The sequence below is a fragment of the Ambystoma mexicanum genome, chromosome 1p, assembly GCF_040938575.1.
Source record: "Ambystoma mexicanum isolate Mex_15411 chromosome 1p, UKY_AmexF1_1, whole genome shotgun sequence".
NCBI classification, from domain to species: domain Eukaryota; kingdom Metazoa; phylum Chordata; class Amphibia; order Caudata; family Ambystomatidae; genus Ambystoma; species Ambystoma mexicanum.
This window is the reverse complement of record NC_090921.1, coordinates 154,853,233-154,875,176: the sequence shown is the minus strand read 5'-3', so window position 1 is coordinate 154,875,176 and position 21,944 is coordinate 154,853,233. Positions and strand designations below refer to the sequence as shown.

The following is a 21,944-nucleotide window of genomic DNA, read 5'->3' as shown; positions in this document are numbered from 1 at the left end:
AAAAAAGGGCATCTGAATGAAGATGCCCTTTGGAAACTGGGTTGATACTTTTTTTTGGCGCAAGAGAGTAGATGCGAAAGCACATCTCCTCACTTGTGCCAACAAAAAGTTTTGAGAATTTGGCCCACTGTTTGCAGCATGCTCTCCACTGACCTCTGAAGCACCCGTTATCATCCTCCACCCACCTCTGCCTGACAACAACCCTCGGCTCCTCCCTCTTCGGCCCAGACCCTAGTATCCCTCTGGGCCCCCGCTCGGTTGTCTCCCTCGACTCTGCCCGCCCCCCCCCATGCCCGTTCCCATGACACCTACCAACTCCCATCACATTGTCCCCTGAGAATTTCAAGTGAGACAATCCCCTTGCCTCTTGCTTCACGCCACCAGCAGTCTGCTACCACCTTCCACAACGCATGCGTGATAGTTCTCTACAGCTGTGGTTCGAGAAAGACGGCCTGTCAGGAAATTACCATTGCAAATCCTGCATGTCTTTGTGTGTCACAAATAAGGGAAAGCCAAACGCATGCACATCTTCCAGTAGTGAAAGATATTTTCTGCATCACATGTTAATACCGGTAGGCACGACACGATTAGGGGCTGGGCCCACATAAGCCATTTACTGCATGTAGAAATCTATTTACCGCCTACAGCCTCATTATGAGTTTGTCAGTGCAGGAAAAATGTGGAGGTAATTCCGTTTACCTCAATTTTTCCCACAATGCCTAACTACAAGTTTGGAAGTATTACCTCAAGCGGAATTACTGGATGGCAATAGTGCTGATATTTAGAAGTAACTACTCCGCTGTACCTAAAGAAAACCGCAGAGTTACCATCCAATAATTTGGAAGGATGTAACACTGCCACTTTTAAGTTGGCGAAATTACCACTAAGGGTAATACCTCCAGCGATAATACTGCCTGTCTGTCCAAGTGGCGGCAGCTGGCCCAGTGACGGTAATATCACTTTGCAGTAATACCACTGAGATACCACCAAACTCGTAATGAGTCTGAATTCGGCACACTGCTAATATCAGGCAGGCCCATCTCTTCTTTTTGAGCAGAGATCTCACCGTACAACAAACTAGATAAGTACAAGAGGTTCAAAGGGCCACATTCATTATGCCCTCATGCTAGGTCTCAAAATCACTTACAGGATAAGACACAGCACATGTAAAAAATAAACCTTCGGGAAGAAATGGGATAGTCTAAGGTGGACCCAACTCATACAGACACACCCACACTGACAGACCCACAGAAGCCCACAGCTACACCAAGGAAATGAACTTTAAAAAACATAGTCACACATAAACGTAGAGACACAAAGCTGCAATAAAAACATCCACACAAGCACTTTTCACACGCACACGCAGGCACACGGATACACACAAAGGTGTAACACTAGACATATTAACAGTCCACCCGTCTTATGTGGTTATAAAGTTCGAACACATACTGACGCACACATACATGCACACGCACACATACATACACACACTGTTATATGTAGCCGTATGGTTCTCATGCAGACTTGTTTGTTTTTAGGTTTCGCGATGATGGCTCGGAGGAGGACAGACCCACAGGAGGAACTTTCTTGGACCCCATCACCCTAACCCCCGAATTACTGGCTGAGAGGTAACTGAACCGGGGGAGGGGGCAGGAGGAGAATGGGAGGAAGGGGGAGTCAGATATGGGACACTGTACACTATCTATCTTTTAAGGGGGTGTCTGTTCTTTCAGAGTTCCGGTGATGTGATGTTGAAGAGAGCATGGCGGATGGCCTAGGCTGAACCCTCTATACTTGGTTCCTGTCCTTTTTGTACCCGTTGCATGATTTGTAAAAGAATAAGTGGCAAGTCCCAAATATTTTGCAGCACCTCTTTGACTGGAGCAGTGTGTGGGCATGGTCAGCATGAATGCCCAGCATTGTCAACTTCCATCTCATTCTTATTCATGAAAATGGATACCTAGCACTGCCACGCCAGTATAGGTAATCAGATTCATGTACTATAATGAGCTCGCCTAGGGTGAAGACACAGGCCCAGTTCACAATATTACTTGCTGTGTGACGACTACTGACTGACAGTTAAAATAACAAAGTTGCCAAAACAGCACATCATATTGAAACTGAGTATCGATGCAGGCCCCTGTAAGAGGGAGATCCGATGATGTGTTCAAGATCACAGAGGTTAACAAGGTAGACACTAAGAATAACGATTAATTCATCTGTGCTGCCTGGGTTGATGGGTAAGGATATGCCTGCCTGCTCGGAATGCCTCCTTGATTTCCAGGTTTACATTCTTTTCTCAGTCTTTATTGACTCATCCATTCCATTACTGGTCGCTTAAGCACCATGCACTGGCAAAATAAGAGAGAAGAGTGAGTGGCATGAAACAACACTTATGTTGGAATGTATCTGTCATTCTGAAGATTGGGAAAACGGAGAAGACATCCTAGAGAAGAGATTCCAGTTGCACACACACATACTAATAAAACAGAACCAACCACCATCAATAATGATCCCTTATTATACAGTTTCCAACCCCAACGCCACTACATTGTTTTCGATGTTGCTATGCAATTAAAAGTATAACGTATTGCCCAGAAACACCCTGAATGCTGCACACCCTGAATGCATCTCTGGACCTTACACGTTAATGAGTAAGTATTTTAACCTATTAAACTGCTACCTGCCAGTCAATGAAGTCTCTAAACTGTGTCTAACTGCAAAAGGTACATTTAAAAAGTCCCTGCAGTCTCTCAAACCTCATTCAGAAAAACAGAATACTACATAAATGCAACATCTAGCAGGTCGCTGCTACTGCAAAGATCCTCTACACCCAAAACACAGATTACAGCCCCAGTGTAATGGTATACATGTTTCATCAATCCATACACCTGTGTGATCCTATGCCAGTATAAGTATGCATAGCCCTCTCACTGGCCATATCCGGCAGCTGTCTCAAGCTCGTGACCTCAGGATAGGGGACTGTCTAAATTGTTTGTCACTCCTAAACTTCAGCAGCCTGTCAGTACCCACCCCCGTTAGCTCCGTGGAGTTTGTCAGTACACCTCCCTTCAAATACATCCTCACTCTACATGCACTCCATATGTTGGAGGCCAGGCTCAACTCTGGACACCATAACCAGTAGATTAAATTACATAACTGGCCATGAGAAATTCTGGAATATCAAGGATATTCCGTACTCTCAATCCGGCCGTAAATCCCTCCAGAAATGGGATTGTTGCCAGCTGTAGCAGGGATGCATGCAAAATAGGATGTATCTTCAAATGACTGCAAAGCCTCAGATTTACAGCCAAAATATTAATTGGCTTATAGTCAAAGGGCCTATAAACCAGGCAGTAATTTCTTACAAGACCAGGAATACACATACGTTTGTGCTAAGCTTTTCCTGATCCCCACGCTGGTTTATCTGGGTTCGTTGCCTTTTAGGATTAGCATATCGTTTGAAGGTTTCTTTAGTTTTCAATAAAGATACTTCCATACCACTGACCACAACAATGGTGTTCTAACGAGAGAACTTTTTCCACTCGTGTATACTTTAAGACATGTGTGTATAGTGACCATACTCGCATACAAAATGGTGAAACTGCAATTGAAGAATGCATTGCTTTATTTTATACACAACGCTCTGCAACTGACAGCAACACTGTTCAATTTGTTCTATGCTCATTCACAAAACACCATATGAATTGAATTAAAATTAAGCTTTGCATAGGCTTTTAATAATAGCGCTCCAAGTAAAGAGAACTAGGGCTCACTTTTGCTACAAGGATTCAAGACTATTGTTCTCATATATTTCTGAATAAGTACTTGGCACATTACTCTTAAAAGCTCAGGCGAAGCTTAATTTAAATGTTGTATTTCAAGTACCCTGCCTTCTCAGGGCATGTCTACTATCAGGGTTTGAGGTTGCAAATATTGTTTCTTATTTTCACAGTGCAGCCTAGAGAAAATAAATATGTACAACTAGAGGTTAGCAACCATGTATCTTGTTTGTAGTACAATACATATTGACCCAATGTCTAATTAGTTATTTCTGTTTACCCATCTAATTGTGGCAGAAACGCAGAAGACATATGGATACAGTTTGACTACAGCCAACAAAAAATAGTTGGGCCAACTTCAGTGAAAATGTCAATCCAGACACTGCAATGCATGAGTTATTACCGTTGATAACAGAGCCACAACACAGGGCAGTTGTATTTAGTTGTAATACGTGGGTAGAAAACTCACCTCTGACATGGAGAAACACTGCTTTTAGCAGGTTCCAACTCTGGTGGGACCAACACCGCCGTTCACACTTTTGAGGCTGATAAATTGACAAGAGTTAAATTGGGTCATACGTTAAATAACAGATTTATTACAGCGCTTAGAGGTTGGAGGAATCCAAATTGATGTGTGTTAGGGAGAATTCTCATAAATGTGCTAATTCCCTTCACCTTAGAGACCCCCAGCAACTTTGCTGGATTTTTAGGACTTGATTTTTTTACCTAGAGAGTGTGAGCCTTTTTTTCCGACTCTCTCATTCATTTTGATGTGTGTTTTACTCTTGTGTTCTTTGATTATGGAGTTTTAGACAACTCCATAGGCATCATCTTTTCATGTGTGTCACACAACACCTTCAGTTCAGTGACACAGGGAAGCCTTTTAGGCAGTCCCAAGGTTTAAACACCTTCTCTGGGATAAACTACTGTTTCCCAGAGAATGTAAAGTTAAATTGGCTTTACTAGTCTTTTTAAATTCATAGACCCAGCACACACTATCTTCCAATAGAGTGCTGGAGGGATAACCTAGTATCCCCTCTGTCTAGAAACGTATGTAGCAGTCAAATGCTACCCTTTCTATCGAAATGGCTGGTGGCAGAGGTTTTACAATGAACTACCATGATTTTTCCCGACCGCGAACACCGGTAGCTAAAAATCACGAGAGCCATGTTTTTCAAGATGGCGTCTGAGCCCCCTTTGTTTAAACAGGGCCCGGTCTTCTTTTTTCACCATTTGTTTTTGGAAAGGTCCTTTTATAATTTGGGTCTGTGCGCCAAACCAGGTTTGGTCCCTTTGTTCCTACACCTTTGGCGGTCTTCAGGACTGAACACCGCCTCTGGCGCCCGAGTGTCTGGGGTGGGCAGGAAGTGAGGGAGGTGCCCGAAACTCCCTGTGCTTAGTCTCCTAGGAGACCGAAATGCACTCTGGCGTGATTGGCTGGCTGACTGTCTGGCAAGGGCAGCCAGCCTGCTGGGTGAGTGGCAACTAGGCTGGAATGAATGGGGGAACACTGTTTAAAAGGCGAGTCTCATGGATTGAAAGGCAGAGTCGAGCACTGGAACGAAAGAACCGAAGACGAGCTGGAAGAGGACGACTGCTGCAACTCCTGGACTGTTGGTTTGCCCGGTGAAGCCCTGCTGCAGGTCCGAATCATCACGTTCATCTCGACAGAGAAGCCCTTCAAGGACGCCTTCTCCCTTTGAGTAGGTGGGACCCATCAACTCATAAGCCGCCTGGACACCATTCTCGGAGCTGGTTGTATTTTCCTCAGGGTGCTGCAGGAAACCGAATATCCAAGGAGGAGGACGCCAGTTTGTGTGCTTGGCAACAGCTACCGGAATCGAAGATTTGCCAGTTTGCCAGCTTTGCAACCAGTCCCCGTGCAGTGCAGGAGTCTCCCGATGTCCTCCCTCTTGTCGCAACGACTGAGGCTCAGGAACAGCGAGATCTGCAGGAACTGCCAGGAACAGAAATCTTCAGCTGCATCTTTTTCTTCAACCTAAGGTACTGTGAAAACCCGACCGAGAGAACTTATCTCTCACTGCGAAAGTGCGTGAAACTTTGGCAATTTACAGGCCTAGTCAACTTGTGACCGACATACAAACCTTTCTTCTATGAACTACTTATGAGAACCGTGGCAAACACTTTTCCGTTCAAACTACCAGAACCGTTTTTCTTATACAAGACTCTAGCCCATTGCCTTTGGCCTATCTATTGCATTGGAACTATTCCTCTGGTGAACTCAAACTATTTGCACTGTTTAAGAGTAACTCTATTATTCGTTTTATTAACTTATGCCTTTTTGCTCCTACTTCAAATGCTCTGAATGCCATTTTGCTCCTAAATGTTTTCTAACGGACTGTGTAATAAATTAATAAGTGTTTTACCAAGAAACCTTGAGTATAAGAGTCTATTTGAAGACCTGTGATTGTAGACCTCTGTGTAACCTTATTACAAGATTACAAGTTCACATTCCCTCTTGAGATAAGCCTGGCTGCTCAGCTCGCTACCAAAAACTGTGTGGTACAGACTTATACCAAAGGTTGGTTTTGCTTACACCTGTAGTCCTAGTTGTGTGTAGTGGTCCTAGAGGGTACTGCATACAAACTTTGCCTAACAATGTGTTATATAAAAAATAGGATACTATATTATTTTATATCTGTGATGAAGTCTGATGGTTTCTTATGCAGTGCTCTTTAGTTGGCAATGGCATAAATCCTGTTCTTTGTTTCACTGAAAAAGGATTCTGCTTGCATCCGAAAACCACATGACATTACAATTCTGCAATGTGCTTACTCATCACAGCTAACATTAGTAGGGTGCTGTGACAAATCCAAGAAGATCGTCACCTCTCCCCAGGGGTGACACTCCTTTTGGCACTAGGGAGGTGAACATCCTACGCTTAACCCCCCCTAAGGTACAGGGCAAGCACGATCCCTCTGGAAGTGATTCCCCCTTAGGGGATAGGAAACTCTCGAATCGGGACTCAAGTTTCCCCCCACCCCTGCCCCCAACATGAACATGATAATCATATGACTCCTTTAATAAGGGCCGCTTGTGACCCAAACTTTGTGGAAAACAGTAGAACGGCAGAAAGACCAGCCTCCTGGAGGCACGTCGTGGGATTAACCAATCGGGAGAGAGTCCAAGCTAAGCCAGAAGAGTTAAAGAGCGCCGCAGCGCATAGGGGATGTGTGGCTGGCAAGAGAGAGGTTGCAGCAGACACTTGCTGGGTGCAACCTGGTCCAGGGGACGAGTCACTGGGATGGTCCGACGCAGGAACCTGAGCAACACCAAGGTACCACAGAGGCTCAAAGCCAACCCCTGTGGTTGAGCCGCCAAGAGATCAACACCTTGAGCGAGCAGAGGAGAGGAGACGCCCGCCGACCCGGGTTCCAGTTGATGAGTCTAATAGGTAACTCTGCAGCAAGAGAAGGGTCAGACAGACTCCAGAACCCTCCCAGGGAGCACCGATAGATGCAAGCAAGTACACAGTGGCTCCAGAGGCATGGGAGGTGGGCGACAAGAAACAGAATCAAGCCCAAGATTGTGAGGAAAAGCCAGAAGCCCCAGAGTGGGGAAAGAGAACGTGACAAGCCCCAGTGTGGGGAAAAGAACTGGAAGCCCCAGGGTGGGGAAAGAGGGAGAAACAAACCCCGGAGTGGGTGCGAACCTAGAAACCCCACAGTGGTGAGAAAGAAAGAAACCAGCCCTGGTGTGGGAGAAATAACCAGAAGCCAGAGAGAGGGAAAGAGAGATAAATAAACCCTGGAGTGGGGAGCAAACCGAGAAACCACAGAGTGAGGAAAGCCCAAAGTGGGAAGCGACCTAGGAAACCCCAGATTGGGTAGAAATAAATAAACCAACCCCGGAGTGGGGAATGAACCAGGAAGACTCAGAGAGGGGAAAGAGAGAGATACAAACCCTGGAGTGGGGAGTGAACCAAGAAACCTCAAAGTGGGGAAAAAGAAAGAAACAAACACCGAAGTGGGGAGCAAACCAAGATAACCCAGAGTGAAGAAAGAGGGAGAAGCAAACCCCAACGTGGGAAGCAACCTAAGGAACCCCTGAGTGGGGAAGAAGAAAGAAACCAACCCCGGAGTGGGGAGAAAACCAGGAAGACCCAGAGAGGGGAAGGGGAGAGATACAAACCCTGGAGTGGGAAGCAAACCAAGAAACCCCAACGTGAGGAAGAAGAAACATCCCCAGAGTGGGAAGAACAAACCAAGAAAACCCAGAGTGGGGAGGGAGAGACAGAGATAAATTCTGGTGTGGAGTGAGAACCAGGAAACCCCAAGAGTGGAGATGGAGAACAGGACAAATGCCAGACTGTGGAAAGAAGAGAAAGATCCCAGCGAGGGGAGTGAGAAGGAACAGAGCCCCAGAGTGGGGCGGAAGAGACTGAAAAGACACTGGTTGGAGGGAGCACGACAGATGAACCTCTCCCCGAAGGGAGAAAGACTGTGAGACACATAAATGGAAGGAGAAGCAGCAGCATATGAGCTGTATATTTGGAACTGTGAACCTAGGCCAAGGCCTATGGTAAATAGACACGGGTAGGGGTCAGAAGCCAGCAGTCATCCCTTTCATTGTGCAGTTCCTTTATATTTCTTAGTTAGTAATAGGGAAAGAAACTAGGTTAGAGTCAATTCCCAACAGAGGACTGCATTTATGTTACCAACCAGACATCCTGACGAGCGTTGTTTGTATAGAGTTTAGAACCATAGGTTTCGGGAGAGAACCTTAATGGGATACACTTTGCAACCTTGTGACTCTTCAGCCGGCTTCTTCATCCCAGTACTGTACAAATTCTGGGACTCATAACACAAAAGTCACTCCTTTAAACAGCTTCCATTTTACAATAAGCTATTAGGAGATTGGGGTATTGGGGAAAATTACCTAAGGGGGTCTCCCATTCCTCCTGACCTGTTTCCCCTCCCATGTGATCCTCCCGGCTAACACCGCCCCTAGGGTCAGGATCAGAAAGCGTCCGCCTTTCCCTGGCCACATGAGAGGGGGTGCCAGTCCAGTTTTCCTGGGTGAATGACCTCTGATTCATCACAATCCCCCTACTCTCCCTGCTGGCCAACTTACTGGGTGTATTGGAAAAAGAATCCACGTTAGCTTGTTTGTTGCCAGCCCGATGCTCTACCTTGAAAAAATAAGGTTGTTATACCAAAGACAATCTCAAGAATCCCTTCTTCCCGGCATTCCGAACAAATGGATCATGGTCTGTTTTAAGTTTAAACTGTCAACAGTAAGATAGTATCGAAGACTGAATGCAGCCCCTTTTATGACAAAACATTCCACTCCCACTATGCGATAGTTCTTCTCCCTAGGCAATAATTTACAGCGGATAGAGATGGTAGGTTTTTCATCCCCTTCCTATATTTGCGATAGTACCTCCCCAAGGCCAATAGTGGAAGCATCCTTTTTGCGTACCAATTCTTTGGAGAAGTCTTGCTTGGTCAAAACAGGGTGTCTGAGTAAGGCTTTTTTGTGTTGGCTAAATCGTCACTTAAAGGGTACTATCCCACAGGACAACCTTTGGATGGCTCTTTCGTAGTCGGTCAGTCAATGTTAAGTTTGTTATGAAGCATCTGTAATATCCAACCAGCCCCATGATTGCTCTTATGTCCTTCTTTGTGATTGACCGTAGCTTTCTTTGGGTGGCTTCTACCTTGATTTTTTTGAGGGAGTACCTGCCCATTAGCCACTTGGAAAACTAGATATTTTAAGCTGGGCCGAACTAAGTTACATTTAGCTTGATTAGCGGTTAATTGAGCCTTCTGGAGTTGTTCACAGACTTCTATTGGTTGTTTTATATGGTCTTCCTTGGTGGCGCTGTAGATAACAAAATCATCTGGAAAGGCACCAGCAAAAGAACGGCATGGAGCCAGGATCTGTCCATCAACCTCTTCTCCAAATGGCAAGTCAGTAAATTTGAATAAACTCTCCACCAGCTCATCAATCCATTTCATAGGATAAGCATTGAACCTGGAGATTTTTTCTCAGGTAATAAAAGTAGATTCAGTACTCTTACGTCCTGTCCACTTTCCTCCATTCTGTGAGGAGGGTCCATGTAATGGGGAATGGCTGGAGCATGTTGCTAAGCAATAGTGAGAATTGATTTTACGCGTGCATGCCCTGATGCCCCACATGGTACATCCACCATGCGCCCCATCAAACCATCAGTCCCTGTCTCCGTCTTGGACGGGACGATGTGTTGATCAGCGGCGGTGCCCCATGGCGCACAAATATAGCCTTCCGGGGCCCATGCCCAACAGATTTAAATGGTATTCCAGGTGCCCACAGAGTTTCTCTTCTGCGGTCCTGCACACTTTGTGTTTGCTGTGTTTGGGGAAGTCAAACGCATGGCACTCTTGTAGCACATGTGCTTCCCTGTTGTGTTGAATCTGATGATGTCATCACTCCTTTCACAGGGGTAGCCTCTCCCCTTGTGGCCAGGGGACAGCAGCCTCTACCTGATCCTGACCATGGGGGTGGCTATTTGAGGGAGGATCACATGATGGGAGGTGACCCTCAAGTGAGACATTGTATCCCCCTTTCCCTTTTAGGGATACCCCCTCCATTTCTCATGCCTTGATGGCATACTGTAAAAAACCCTCTCACCAACCCATAAAGTCTGCTGATAAAATCCTCCCATATTCTGTGGCAAACAGAATAAGAAAGACTGAGACAAGAAAGAGGACTGCCCAAATAAAGATCACTTGACTGAACCAAAGGGAGCAGTCTAGTATTTGGGGAAAACCGATTGGCTCCGAGCATCTCCCTTCATGGAAGCAGGAGTTTAAAAATGGAACCGCTGAGAGTAAAATGAGAGCTGCACCAGGAACCGCTTTGAGTGCTGGAGACAGCCGTGACAGGCAGTGCGGCAATGGCAAACCGGAAGAAGACAGCGTCCCAACCCGAGACGGTATGTGAGGAGCTCTGGAGTGGTGATGGCGAGAGAGGAAGCAGACCGAGACACTCCATCTGAGCCGGGTGAGCCAGGCAGTGGAAGGGACTCGAGGCCGTGACCGGAGAAGTCCGTCAGCGAGGAGAAGAGAAGCCGACGAGCAGGCTCCATACCGGCCGCTCAGGAGAGCATCACTGGTAGCCAGCAGATCTGCCAAAGAGCGAGGCACGCAGCAGGAATAGAAAGCCGAGTCAGGCTTTGTTCTGGCATGGAGACCAAGGACGCTCAGTACCACTGTCGGGGGAAAAATCTACCCAGCACTGCAGAAGCAGCAAAGAGCACCTGAACAGGAGCAGCTGGGCAAAGAAGAATAAACCAATACCGGTGAGCCCATGGTAGAGGGATGGGAAGCCAGGGCTGAAATACAGAGACTGAATGAGTGGATTAAATGACCAGAGTGGGGCAGCAAAGGGCTCCTAGTTGAATTACTTGGCATATTTACAATCACTGTGAAAACAAGTAACATTGTGATGTTTGAAAATGAAAGGAACTCGGGGAAGACACATTCCTCCTTGTAATTAACATATGATGAACAGTGAAACACAAAGTCCTGACAATGAGCTAAAGACTCTGGGTAAGTCTCTCGTAACCGGGACTAATGTCCGGCAGAGAGACTCCTAGGACCCCCCTTGTTTTGTGCATAATTAAGTAGATTTGGGTCTCACCCTAAATTAATAGGGTAATCCAGACATGGAGCCCTTGCTCATTATTCTTAGAGAGGCATAGCTCCACCCTACTGATGAGGTCCAACCAGACCAAAACACGTATCTGGGGTTGCTGTTGGTACTCTTGTTAAGAGGAGAATTGCTTAACATTTCGGTGCTAGACTGCCCTAGGGCACGACAATGACTGATATGTTTTAGATATTTGTTCTCTGTGAAAGATAGTGAGCTAAAAACTTTGGGTTAGTCTCTCGTACCGGGACTAATGTCCGGCAGAGGGACTCCTAGGACCCCGTCCTTGTTTTTTGGAGAGTGCACCTGGCCATATGCTAATATAGGACCTGCACCCCAATTGTACGAAAGAATTGTAACAGAAGAACCTGGCAGGAGAGTATACCAGGTGTCTTGCAAGTCTGGGACCTGTACTGTGAGAAATCAAAGGGTATCTCACCTACTAGTCCCTGGGGATGGATCCCACAGTTGGCCAGGGCACGGCCATCGCCTTTGTATCCAGACGCTGGGGGTCCACCATTGCGAGAGGATCACCTGGGTGAGGGGTCTTCAGAGAGTGGGGGCTAGGTGAGCGATAGTGAGACGCGGTACTCCACCCATTTCCTGTACACATGACCCACCCTATTTATAGGATCCTCCAATGTCTCAACTCCTCAAACCCCTCTTTCTACATAAACACTGGGCCGAGGAAGAGGGCAACTGAGAATCAATAGGCTAACCCATACATATCTCATTGGACATGTCCCGCTAATTGGGTCAGGCACTTGACTTTAATCACATACATCTGATACCCATTAGCTCTCCCACATGGATAAAAGGCGGAACATAGAGGCACACTCTAACTTCCGGGGCGAAGGCAAACCTACTGAAGCAGAGTGACGGACTGAGGGACGAGAGCAAAGGGTAGAGAACCTCAGGAGTTCCCTGCAGGATGTTGTTGACTGTAAAAGGCTGTGAAAGACACATTTAGAAGGCCAAGAAGACTGTATTGTGTTTCAAGGACACCAGCAACTCTCCCGGGTGAACGGCAGACTTGTGCAGGTGAGGCCAAGCCTGTGAGATTAACCTTGACTTGTGAGTTAAAAAACTGCAAAGACAACAAAGAAACGGTATAAGAATTGCAACGATTAATTTTTTACAGGCCTTGAACTTAGAATGATGGTTTTACAGTATTCTGTGAATTTACTTGGTTTTTTCTTATGTGGATTTTATGTTTATGAACTTTTCTATTCTGTATAAATTGAAAAAGTTGATGTAATTTCAACTATATTCAATAAATAAATAAAACAAATAAAAATAAGAAAGAAACGCACGCAGCCGGTGAGTTGTTCATGACATGACTTTCCTACATTGTATTGGGACACCCATTCTCAGCCGATACACCAGCACTGGATTTATACTATAAAATTACATCTTTCCAGCACCTGTATCACGGCTATTGTTAACATTGTTTCATATACAGAAATCAATCTATCCCAGAATATTTTGGATAGAATCCTATCTTCACTGACCACAAATCTCGTGGAGAGGGCTGCTCCAGCAGACCAAGTACCCTCACAGGCCATCATCAAATGTTTTAATGATTGATTTGCCGGTTTTGTACATGTGTCGCATAATATGGTAGTCATCTCTCCTTGCCCCCTTTTAGCTAAGACCTCTCCAGTATGTAACACATTTAGCCGAGTTGTACGAAATTAATTCCTGATCTTCCAGTCTGGGAACTTCATGAGATGTCTCGGAAGAGTACCCAATTTCTTTTCCACTTTCAAGAATGAATTTGTAAGTGTTGAGGACCGCACTTGTTCAATTGTTGTTATACAATCCATAACCTCCAATGACTTTTTGGCCTTTAATGGATTACATATTAGAGTCTCAACATCGGTGTCTGCTTTGATAAGGGACTCCCTTACTATCAACTTTAAATTAGACAACATTTTGGATTTTAAATGATTCAACTGTGCCCCAATATCTGCATACAATGTATGCTCATGTGCTGGTATGATTAAACGAAAGAGGGAAGCTAATCTCCATTCTGCCAATACTCAAATCTAAGGCTGGACATAGGGAGACTCATTGGAAGCCCAAGAACTTTCTTCCAGACAAAACCTTCCAGTCTTTGCCAATTTGTGCTCCAAAGAAGGGGTTTAGGTCCAACCCATAGAGGATCACTGGGATGACTTTTGCTGTATAATATTTGATCAGGGGGATGACGGAGAATTTGAAATATTTAGCCAGCACCTTCTTCGTTTGTGGAACTAGCTGCAAGATCTTCCCCTACACATCCACCTCCACCTTACATACTGAGGGTGATGCGTAAACCAAATAACCCAGGTAAGTGACTTCCTCCTCTCTAGGGATCACCTGCTCATCCAGGACCCACTGGGAGAACGCCAATCTTTTACGTTGATACCTAAAAACAACTATCTTAGGTTTTTTATAGGTGTATAGAGAGGCCGTTTTCCTTGGCGTAGTCTCCCAGCTTGTTGAGGAGACGCTGCAACCCCACCACTGTATTATCCAGCAGGACGATATCGTTGGCGTAGGCCAACCAGCAGATCTTGAACCCATTGATTGCTGAACTGGCCAAGGCCGACGATTCCAAAAATGCCCCCATATCCGCCAGATATAAATTAAAAATAGGGGTGCACCCAGGCAACCCTGTCTGGTGCTCTTTTCGACCTTAATAGGATCCGACAGATTGCCTTCCTCGTCGAGCCTCACTCTCAGTGTGGTATTTCTGTGAAGCTCGACTAGCATTGAAAGGATGCCCTTAGGAATGCCCCATTTACTGAGCTTATTCCAGAGGCGTTCCCTGATGACCTCGTCGAATGACTTCGAGAAGTCCACCCAAGCCCCAAAGAGTGGCAAGTCGCCCTTTCCTCTGGTGTTCTCGCTCATTAATAGCCAACCCATTCAAGGCAGTTGAAAGCCCTCTTCTGAATCCTGTTTGAACCTTCGAAAGAATGTGCGCACTTGCCACCCACTTTTCCAATTCAATCAGCAAGATCTTCATGAATAATTTGCTTTCAATGTCCAGTATGGCGATGAGGCGATAGTTTGCCGGGCGTGTTCGATCACCCACCTTGAACAGAGGGATGATGATAGCAGTTTTTCATGATTGGGGGAACATTTTCCTCTCCAGGATCTCTTTAAACAGCCATTAAAGCATTTTAGACCAAAGGGTAACGTTATTCTTTTGAACTTGATACGTTAAACCATTTGGTCCTGCTGCTTTCGAGGTAGAGGACTGAGCGATCAAGTCTACTAAGTCCTGTTCCTCGAATAGGAGTGTTAGGGAGAATTCTCATTCTATGGCTAATTTCCCTTACCTATAGAGTCCCCCAGCAGCTTTGCTGGATTTGAAGGGTTTGTTTCTTTCTGCCTGCTAAGAGTGATACTCTTTTTTCCCACTCTTAGGCATTTTTGCTATGTGTGTTCTAGGGTATTTTTGTGTTTAATGCCTATGGGATCTTTTTTAACCCCATAGGAACCATCTTTATGCACATGTGTTACACAGCACCCTCAGTGCAGTGACACAGGGGTGTCGTAGCGATCCCCAAACATAGACTCCATACCCTGGGGCTGACTACTGTCTCCCAGGGCATGTTAATTCCCCATTGACTTTACTAGTCAAATCCTATGAACTAAATCAGTACAACCCATCTTACTATGGAGGTACTGGAAGGGGTTAATAGTTTTTCCCCTATGTTCATTTTCGAGAGGGTACCATACAGTCCCTCTCTCAAAGGTTTCTGGCTGGTGGCAGTGGTTACTACCATAAATATTCAAGCGCAAATATTTCCCTAGGGAATTTTCCCATTGTTCGAGGCTACCACTTTTTCTGACAGCCTCTAACATACCGCCGGTGTACTTTAATATTAACTTTACTCCGGTAGGTTTTTATTGCCAGAACTTTAATATCACTTCTTTCTCGTGTCTTCCTCTAAACTCCTAACCCAGGTCGGGGAAACTTTGTTCGTCCTTTTGGCGGGCTTCTGCCGAGAAGCCCTTCTTTCGGCGCCACTGAATCTGGGGTGGGTCCATTGTGTGGGAGGGGGAGTAGGACCCCTGCACAAGGTTGCCTCAGCAACCCATGTCGCACTCTGTCCTGATAAGCTTTAGGGTCTCCCGCCAAGATGACCACTCCACTGTGTGAGTGACAGCTAGGCTGTATGAATGGGGATCTTTTTGCATAAAAGCAGGGTCCTGAGGACTGGAAGAGCAAGACGTTGCCACTGGAACTAAGAAGCCGAAGAGGAGAGAAGCCAAAGACATCTGCAATGACTGAACCACCGGTGAAGCCCTGCTGCAGCGTCTCACCACTTTTCTCCACACGACGAGAGAAGATCTTCACCTGCAAGAGCCTTCTTCCCTTGAACTGGTGGGCCAACGAGTTTGCCAATCGCCTTCTCGGACCTGCCTTGGTCGAATCTCCCATACCCTGTACTCAGAGGCCGGATAGCCAGGCACCACTCCACCCGGACCGCGATTTAAAGGCGCGCACCTTTTATTCGTTGTGCAGCCCCGTGGCTGGTTTCATCCCTTGGTAGTGCAGTAACTCAAACCTTCCTCCATGACGAGAACCTCTCTTCCTCTGCTGGATCACCCGAACTGCAGGAACTACCAGGAACAACCGGCACTGCAGGAGCCACTTCTTCATTTTAAGGTACATTGTTCCGCCAGGCCCCCCTTTCGTCGCGGTAGCACTAAAGGTGTTTTAAATCCTTTACCTACCTGTTGGGTTGGCCGCCCCTCTCTCTTAACATTGTCTTTTCAATGTCTGCATCCACTTTTTCCACTTCGTTAACCAAAGACTTGACTGCAGCTACAAGAACATTTTGCTCCTGGGCCCTTGCCCTGTGCCAACTGACTTTGGCACAGGCCTACTGACTCTGGTCACATTTGTTAGATCTGCCTTCCTTAGATTGATTCTCAGCTAGAACTGTGTGGTGCACCTATTTCCTTTAACTACCCTTTCCTTCCCCTTTTTAAACCTTGTGAAATGCCATTTTGCTCAGTTTCCATTTAAGTATTGCTTATACTGATGCACTGCCTTGCTTAAACTGGTTCACAAACTGATGGGAAGTGTTGCTAGGGTGTGTAAGAACCTATTTCTATATAACTTGTGCTTTCCCTCCCTTGTGAGGAATTGTTAGAGGATCTCTTGTGTGTAGTTGTCACTGTGCCGTTTTGCTCAGTTTTCACTCTGGTTCACTTTGTCTACAATTTAACTTGGGAGTGTGTGTATTTTTCCTTTGATTTAATTTAACTTGCTTGATGACTGTGATACATGTGTTTTATTAGAAGTGTATAAAATAAATATATATCTACGTTTTAAATACAAAGCTTTGGTCAGTGTTTCCTTGTTCCATAGTCTAGTGGGCCTATTGTGTAAACCCTGAATACTGCTCATCTCCCTCTTGAGATAAGTCTGACTGCTCAGCCACAGCTACCAACTAAATCTTTTTGGTGCGGACTGATACCAAAGGGGATTTATTGCTCTCACCTGTAGTCCTAATCTTGTGTAGTGCTCCCTAAGGGAACTGCACAAGATTCTGCCTAACAAGGAGAACCCAGGGAACAACCTGGCCTGGACTGTATACAGATTTCAAATTGTTTTCAAAATGCCTATCCTACAATCCCACAAGATAGGGATAACAAAAAATATGACGCCATGGCCAAGAATGTTTTCTCGGCCGGTAGTATGGCTTTAAAATCTGCTAATGCTACATGCACACTGGCGGGGTTTACCCACACCCTTTTGGACTGTATTTCAATGGCGGCTGACCACATCCCCGAATGGGAAGAACAAGACACTTTCTTGAACATTGTCAATGATGGGAAGCATGCTATGTGAAAATCCCTCCAGACCGGTCTCAACTCAGGATTTTCCCCAGACCTTCATTCCAGACTTCTGAACATGCCCTTTGATGGTACACATCTATTTGGGAACAAATCTGATGAAATTTTGGAGAAGCTGGAAACTTCCAAGGCGGCGGCCAAATCCATTGGAACTGCAATACGGCAAACTCCTAATCGCCCCACAGGTGCGCCCTGGAGTTGTAGGTTCTTTTACTATTATTCCGCATTCGGAAAAGGCAGAGGGCAGCCAGCTCAACCAGGCCAAAGACGATTCCCCCGTGGTGGACGGGGTAGAGGTACTAAGACCGCAACAGCAGAGGCTACCTTACCTTCAGCCACTGCGTCAGCCACTTCAAAACCTCTCTGAGGTCTTCCATCACATAACTGCACTAGGAGGCAGGTTGTCATAGCATCTGACAGAATGGCAGGCTATTACTTCAGATGGTTGGGCACTGCAAACAGTTGCCCAAGGTTACTGCCTGCCTTTCTTGCAAAAGCCTCAGAGTCATCCACCGGGGAGCAACTCTTTGATGGTTCCGGATCCGCTCCTTATGCAGGAGATTTTAACCCTGCTAGAGAAAGGTGCTATAGAACCAGTACCTGTAGCGGAGGGGAACAAGGGTTGGTACTCCCCTTATTGTCTAATTCCAAAGAAGGACAGAGGATTGAGACCCATCTTGGACTTAAGATACTCGAACAAGTACTTCAGGAAGAACAAGTTCAAGATTGTAACCCTTTCTCAGATCCTTCAGGCCCTACAGCTTCAGGATTGGATGGTGTAACTGGACCTCCAGGATGCTTACTTTCATGTTCCGATCCATCTCAAGCACAGACAGTACATGAGGTTCGCCGTTGGCAACTCTCACTATCAGTTTCAGGTTCTGCCATTTGGGCTAATCTCCCCATGAGGGTTTTCACCAAGCTTATGGCGTTTGTGGCAGTGAGTCTCAGGAGAAGGGGGATTCACATCTACCCCTACCTGGACGATTGGCTGATCAGGGCCAGTTCCCCAGAACAAGCCCTAGATCACCTCAGCTATACTTGCCACTCCCTCCACAAGCTGGGTTTCTCCCTCAACTTCAAGAAGTCCCACTTGATAACATCACAAAGGCTCCAATTCATCGGAGCAGTCCTGGATGCATCCCTAGGAAAAGCCTCACCACCAGAGGTGAGGGCTGAAGACATTCTGCAGATGGTGACAAAATTCCAAAATGCCCAGCATCTTCCGGCCTTCGACTTTCTGAGGTTGCTCGGCCTTATGGCATCCTGCATTTTCCTGGTGCCAAAGGCTTGCCTGAGAATGAGATGTCTCCAGTGGGCTCTCAGAACTCAGTGGTCGCAATTCTCAGGAAGTATGTCAGATCTCCTCCAAATTCCAGAGTCGCACTGGATCTTCAGTGGTGGACCTCTCGGAGAACATCTTGAAAGGAGAACCGTTTTGGCAACCATGGGCGGAGATAACAGTAGTGACGGACGCCTTACTCACAGGGTGGGGAGCCCATACCAACAATTTGACCATCAGCGGTTGTTGGTCTCCATCGGACCCTAAACTACACATCAACCTTTTAGAGCTGAGGGCAATCAGACTAGCTCTGAAGGCCTTTCTGCCCACTGTATGGGGAAAGAATGTCCTAATAATGACGGACAACACAGAGGCCAGAGAGGCAATGCAGCTTTGGTTCTGGGCAATACAAGGGTGAATCTCTCTATCCACAGTTCAACTAGCCGGAGAGAAGAACACAACGGCTTGAGCAGGCAGGGCACAGTCTCCCAGGAATGGGAGCTTGCTCAGGAAGTCCCTCAAGAGATCTTCACCCTTTGGAGAACCCCTCAAGTGGATCTGTTCGCGACCAGTGCCAACAGGAAGTGTGAACGATACATTAGGAGACGTGTTTGTGGTGGACTAGGAATTTCCACTTCTTTACGCGTTTCCTCCAGTCCCTGTCATTCCTCATGTAATCACGAGGTTGAGGAGGTTCAGGAAAACCATGATCCTAATTGCTCCGGACTGGGCCAGGAGAACAGTGGTACCCAGACCTTCTGGACATGTCCATCTGCCCTCCAGTTCATCTTCCACAAAGAGAGGATCTTCTCTCTCTAGAGAGAGGAGGGTCGGGTTCTCCATCCGGATATCAGGACTCTCAGCCTTCACGCATGGTTTCTGAAAGACTGAGATACAAGGATTGGGACCTCCTGGATTACGCAATGGAGGTTTTGCTTTCGGCCAGAAGGCCAGCAACCAAATCTTTATACCGCTGCCATTGGAATACATTCTGCAACTGGTGTAGAGATAAGAATGTTGACCCTTTCTCATGTAATACACCAATGGAGTTATCTTTTGTTGTACACTTGGCAAATCTGGGGTTCCAGATTGGAACAATCAAAGTATATCTGGCAGCGCTATCCATCTTCAAGCGCACTGCAGTGTAAGTCTCCTGTTTTAGGATTCCTCTGGTAATCCAATTCCTAAAAGGATTAACTAATGTTTATCCTCCAACTTCTTTTCAAGTCCCACTATGGGATCTCAATTTGGTTTTACACTATCTAATGGGTGCTCCTTTTGAGCCTATTCATTCTTGCCCATTAAGGCTGCTCATCTTGAAAACAGTTTTCTTAGTAGCTATAGCATCTGCCCAAAGTGAGTGAGTGAGTTACAGGTTTTATCCTGCAAGCCTCCTCTTACTGTTTTTCTTAAAGACAGAGTGGTATTGAAAGTGAAGCCTAACTTTCTCCTTAAGGTGGTTTCTGAATTTCACATCACTCAGAAAATAACCCTACCATCCTTTTATCCTCCGCTGCACCCGGGGAAAGAGGAAGAACGGCTTCACAGACTCAACCCTAAGCGTGCATTGAACTTCTATGTTTGTTTGTTTGTTTGTTTATTTAATAATTCCCACCAAACCCTCAGGTAGAAGCGCGCAACAGCAACAGTTACAAGAATATTTAGAAGCTCAGTTTTAACATATGGTTATTAAAATACATACATTACATATATACATGGTACAAAGAGTTTAGGTAAGAAGGTAGATAGTCTGGAATACAAGGTGAGTATGTTGACAGGGTACTATCAGCATGGAGACCAGGGTGGTGTTCAGTAGTGGGTGTAGGGTTATGCGGTATCCTTAGTGCGGAGCCAGTTCAGAAGGTTGCGTCTAAATCTAGTGCAGGGCTGGTCTTCTCTCAAGGCAGTGGGTAGTGCATTCCAGGCAAGAGCAGCTTTTACTGGGAAGCTAGCTCCTTCAGCTTTAGACAGTCTGAATCTTGGAATTTCTAGGCAAAGATGGTTGGAGGCTCTAGTGTGGTGAGTAGAGGTTCTTCTGGTCAGTCTGGCGGAGATATAGGGCGGCGCTGCATTATTGAGTCATTTGAAGGTAATGGATACCGTTTTAAGGATTATTCTATTGCTGATTTTTAGCCAGTGGTGATCTTTCCAAATGTTGGATATGTGCTCTCTGCGGAGTATGTTCAAAGCTGCTCTTAGGGCATTGTTTTGCTATTTTACCAGACTAGCAAAACTGAGACAGAATGATCAGTTGTTTGTGGGCTACACAAGTCATAAATTGGGTCTGGCCATCACCTGTCTGGCAACGGGTTCAATGTAACCAGGAACCTCAGGCAGGTGACATTGGGCCTCATTCCGAGATTGGTGGTAGTAATGGCGCTATTTGCGCCATGACTGCCACCAATAATGGGTCCGGCACCAGTATGGTTCAATGGGGACTTACCAGTGTAGTCCAACCTTTGCGGGACCGGTAAGTCCCCATTGAAAAAGCCATTTCAGCCCCCATAGGGCTCAATGGGAATGGGGAGGGCGCAAATAACGGGCTTGCGTATGTCAAGCCCGTTATTTGCGCCCTGGTCCGTTAACAGGTCCCGTCCATAACACCAGGTCAGACCAGGCGTTAAAGGAGGGACCCGCTAAGGGACCTCGTAGTAGGGCGGTAAGGGATTACTGGCACTGGTCTCCTTACCGGTGCCCGGTATCCCTTACCGCCTCACCTGTAATGAGGCCTATTGTCTTTGTCTCTTCAATGCATAATCAAGGAAGCATTCTTGTAACAGCACCACAATGCCCTAGGGCCGCTTTGTGCGCTTTATAAATTCAAGTTAATAAAATGAATAAATAAACAAACCATCTCTAGATGGATTAGTTTAACAATTTCAAAATTTTACAAACTAGCCGTTAAGGATCCCCAGGACTTCAAGATGGCCGCCGACACGAGATAAGCATGTCGACAGTGCTCTGGAGCCCCACAGCATAATATAGCGGGCCCATCACCCCGCTAAGGCAGCTGTGTCCCCAGAATGAGGCAGAACCCCAGGGTAATAGATCCAATAAGAACTGGAGTGAATAGGAACGATCACAGACCACCCGCGTACCGAGGCGGGAGGAGCAGAGCGACTGGCCCAGCCCTGGCCCGGCAGAGAGTGGCAAAACGACCTGCTGACCCAGTGAGGGTGACAGAGGAGTGGGGAACCACGGAAAATAAGCAAGTGAATAGCCCGCCACAGAGGAAAAACGGACCAACGGGGGAGAATGAAATGTTGGCCGCCGCAAGAGGGAGGAGGAGCGGCTCTGAGACGTACCTGCACCCGACCAAACAGTGAGCCGGTTGGAGAGGCGCCACAGGGCGAGGGAGCACAGCG

The 21,944-nt window shown here is 46.4% G+C and overlaps 1 protein-coding gene across 4 annotated transcripts in view; it reads left to right on the top strand.

Annotated features, from left to right (window-relative positions):
• The window catches only part of LOC138567454 (protein phosphatase inhibitor 2-like), a 2,745,435-nt gene that overhangs the window by 1,098,864 nt on the left and 1,624,627 nt on the right, over window positions 1-21,944 (top strand). For all 4 annotated transcript variants that reach the window (XM_069645683.1, XM_069645676.1, XM_069645667.1 and 1 more), the window contains one exon: window positions 1,539-1,628. In XM_069645683.1, coding sequence (XP_069501784.1) covers window positions 1,539-1,628 — 90 coding nt within the window. The remainder of the gene's footprint in view (window positions 1-1,538; window positions 1,629-21,944) is intronic.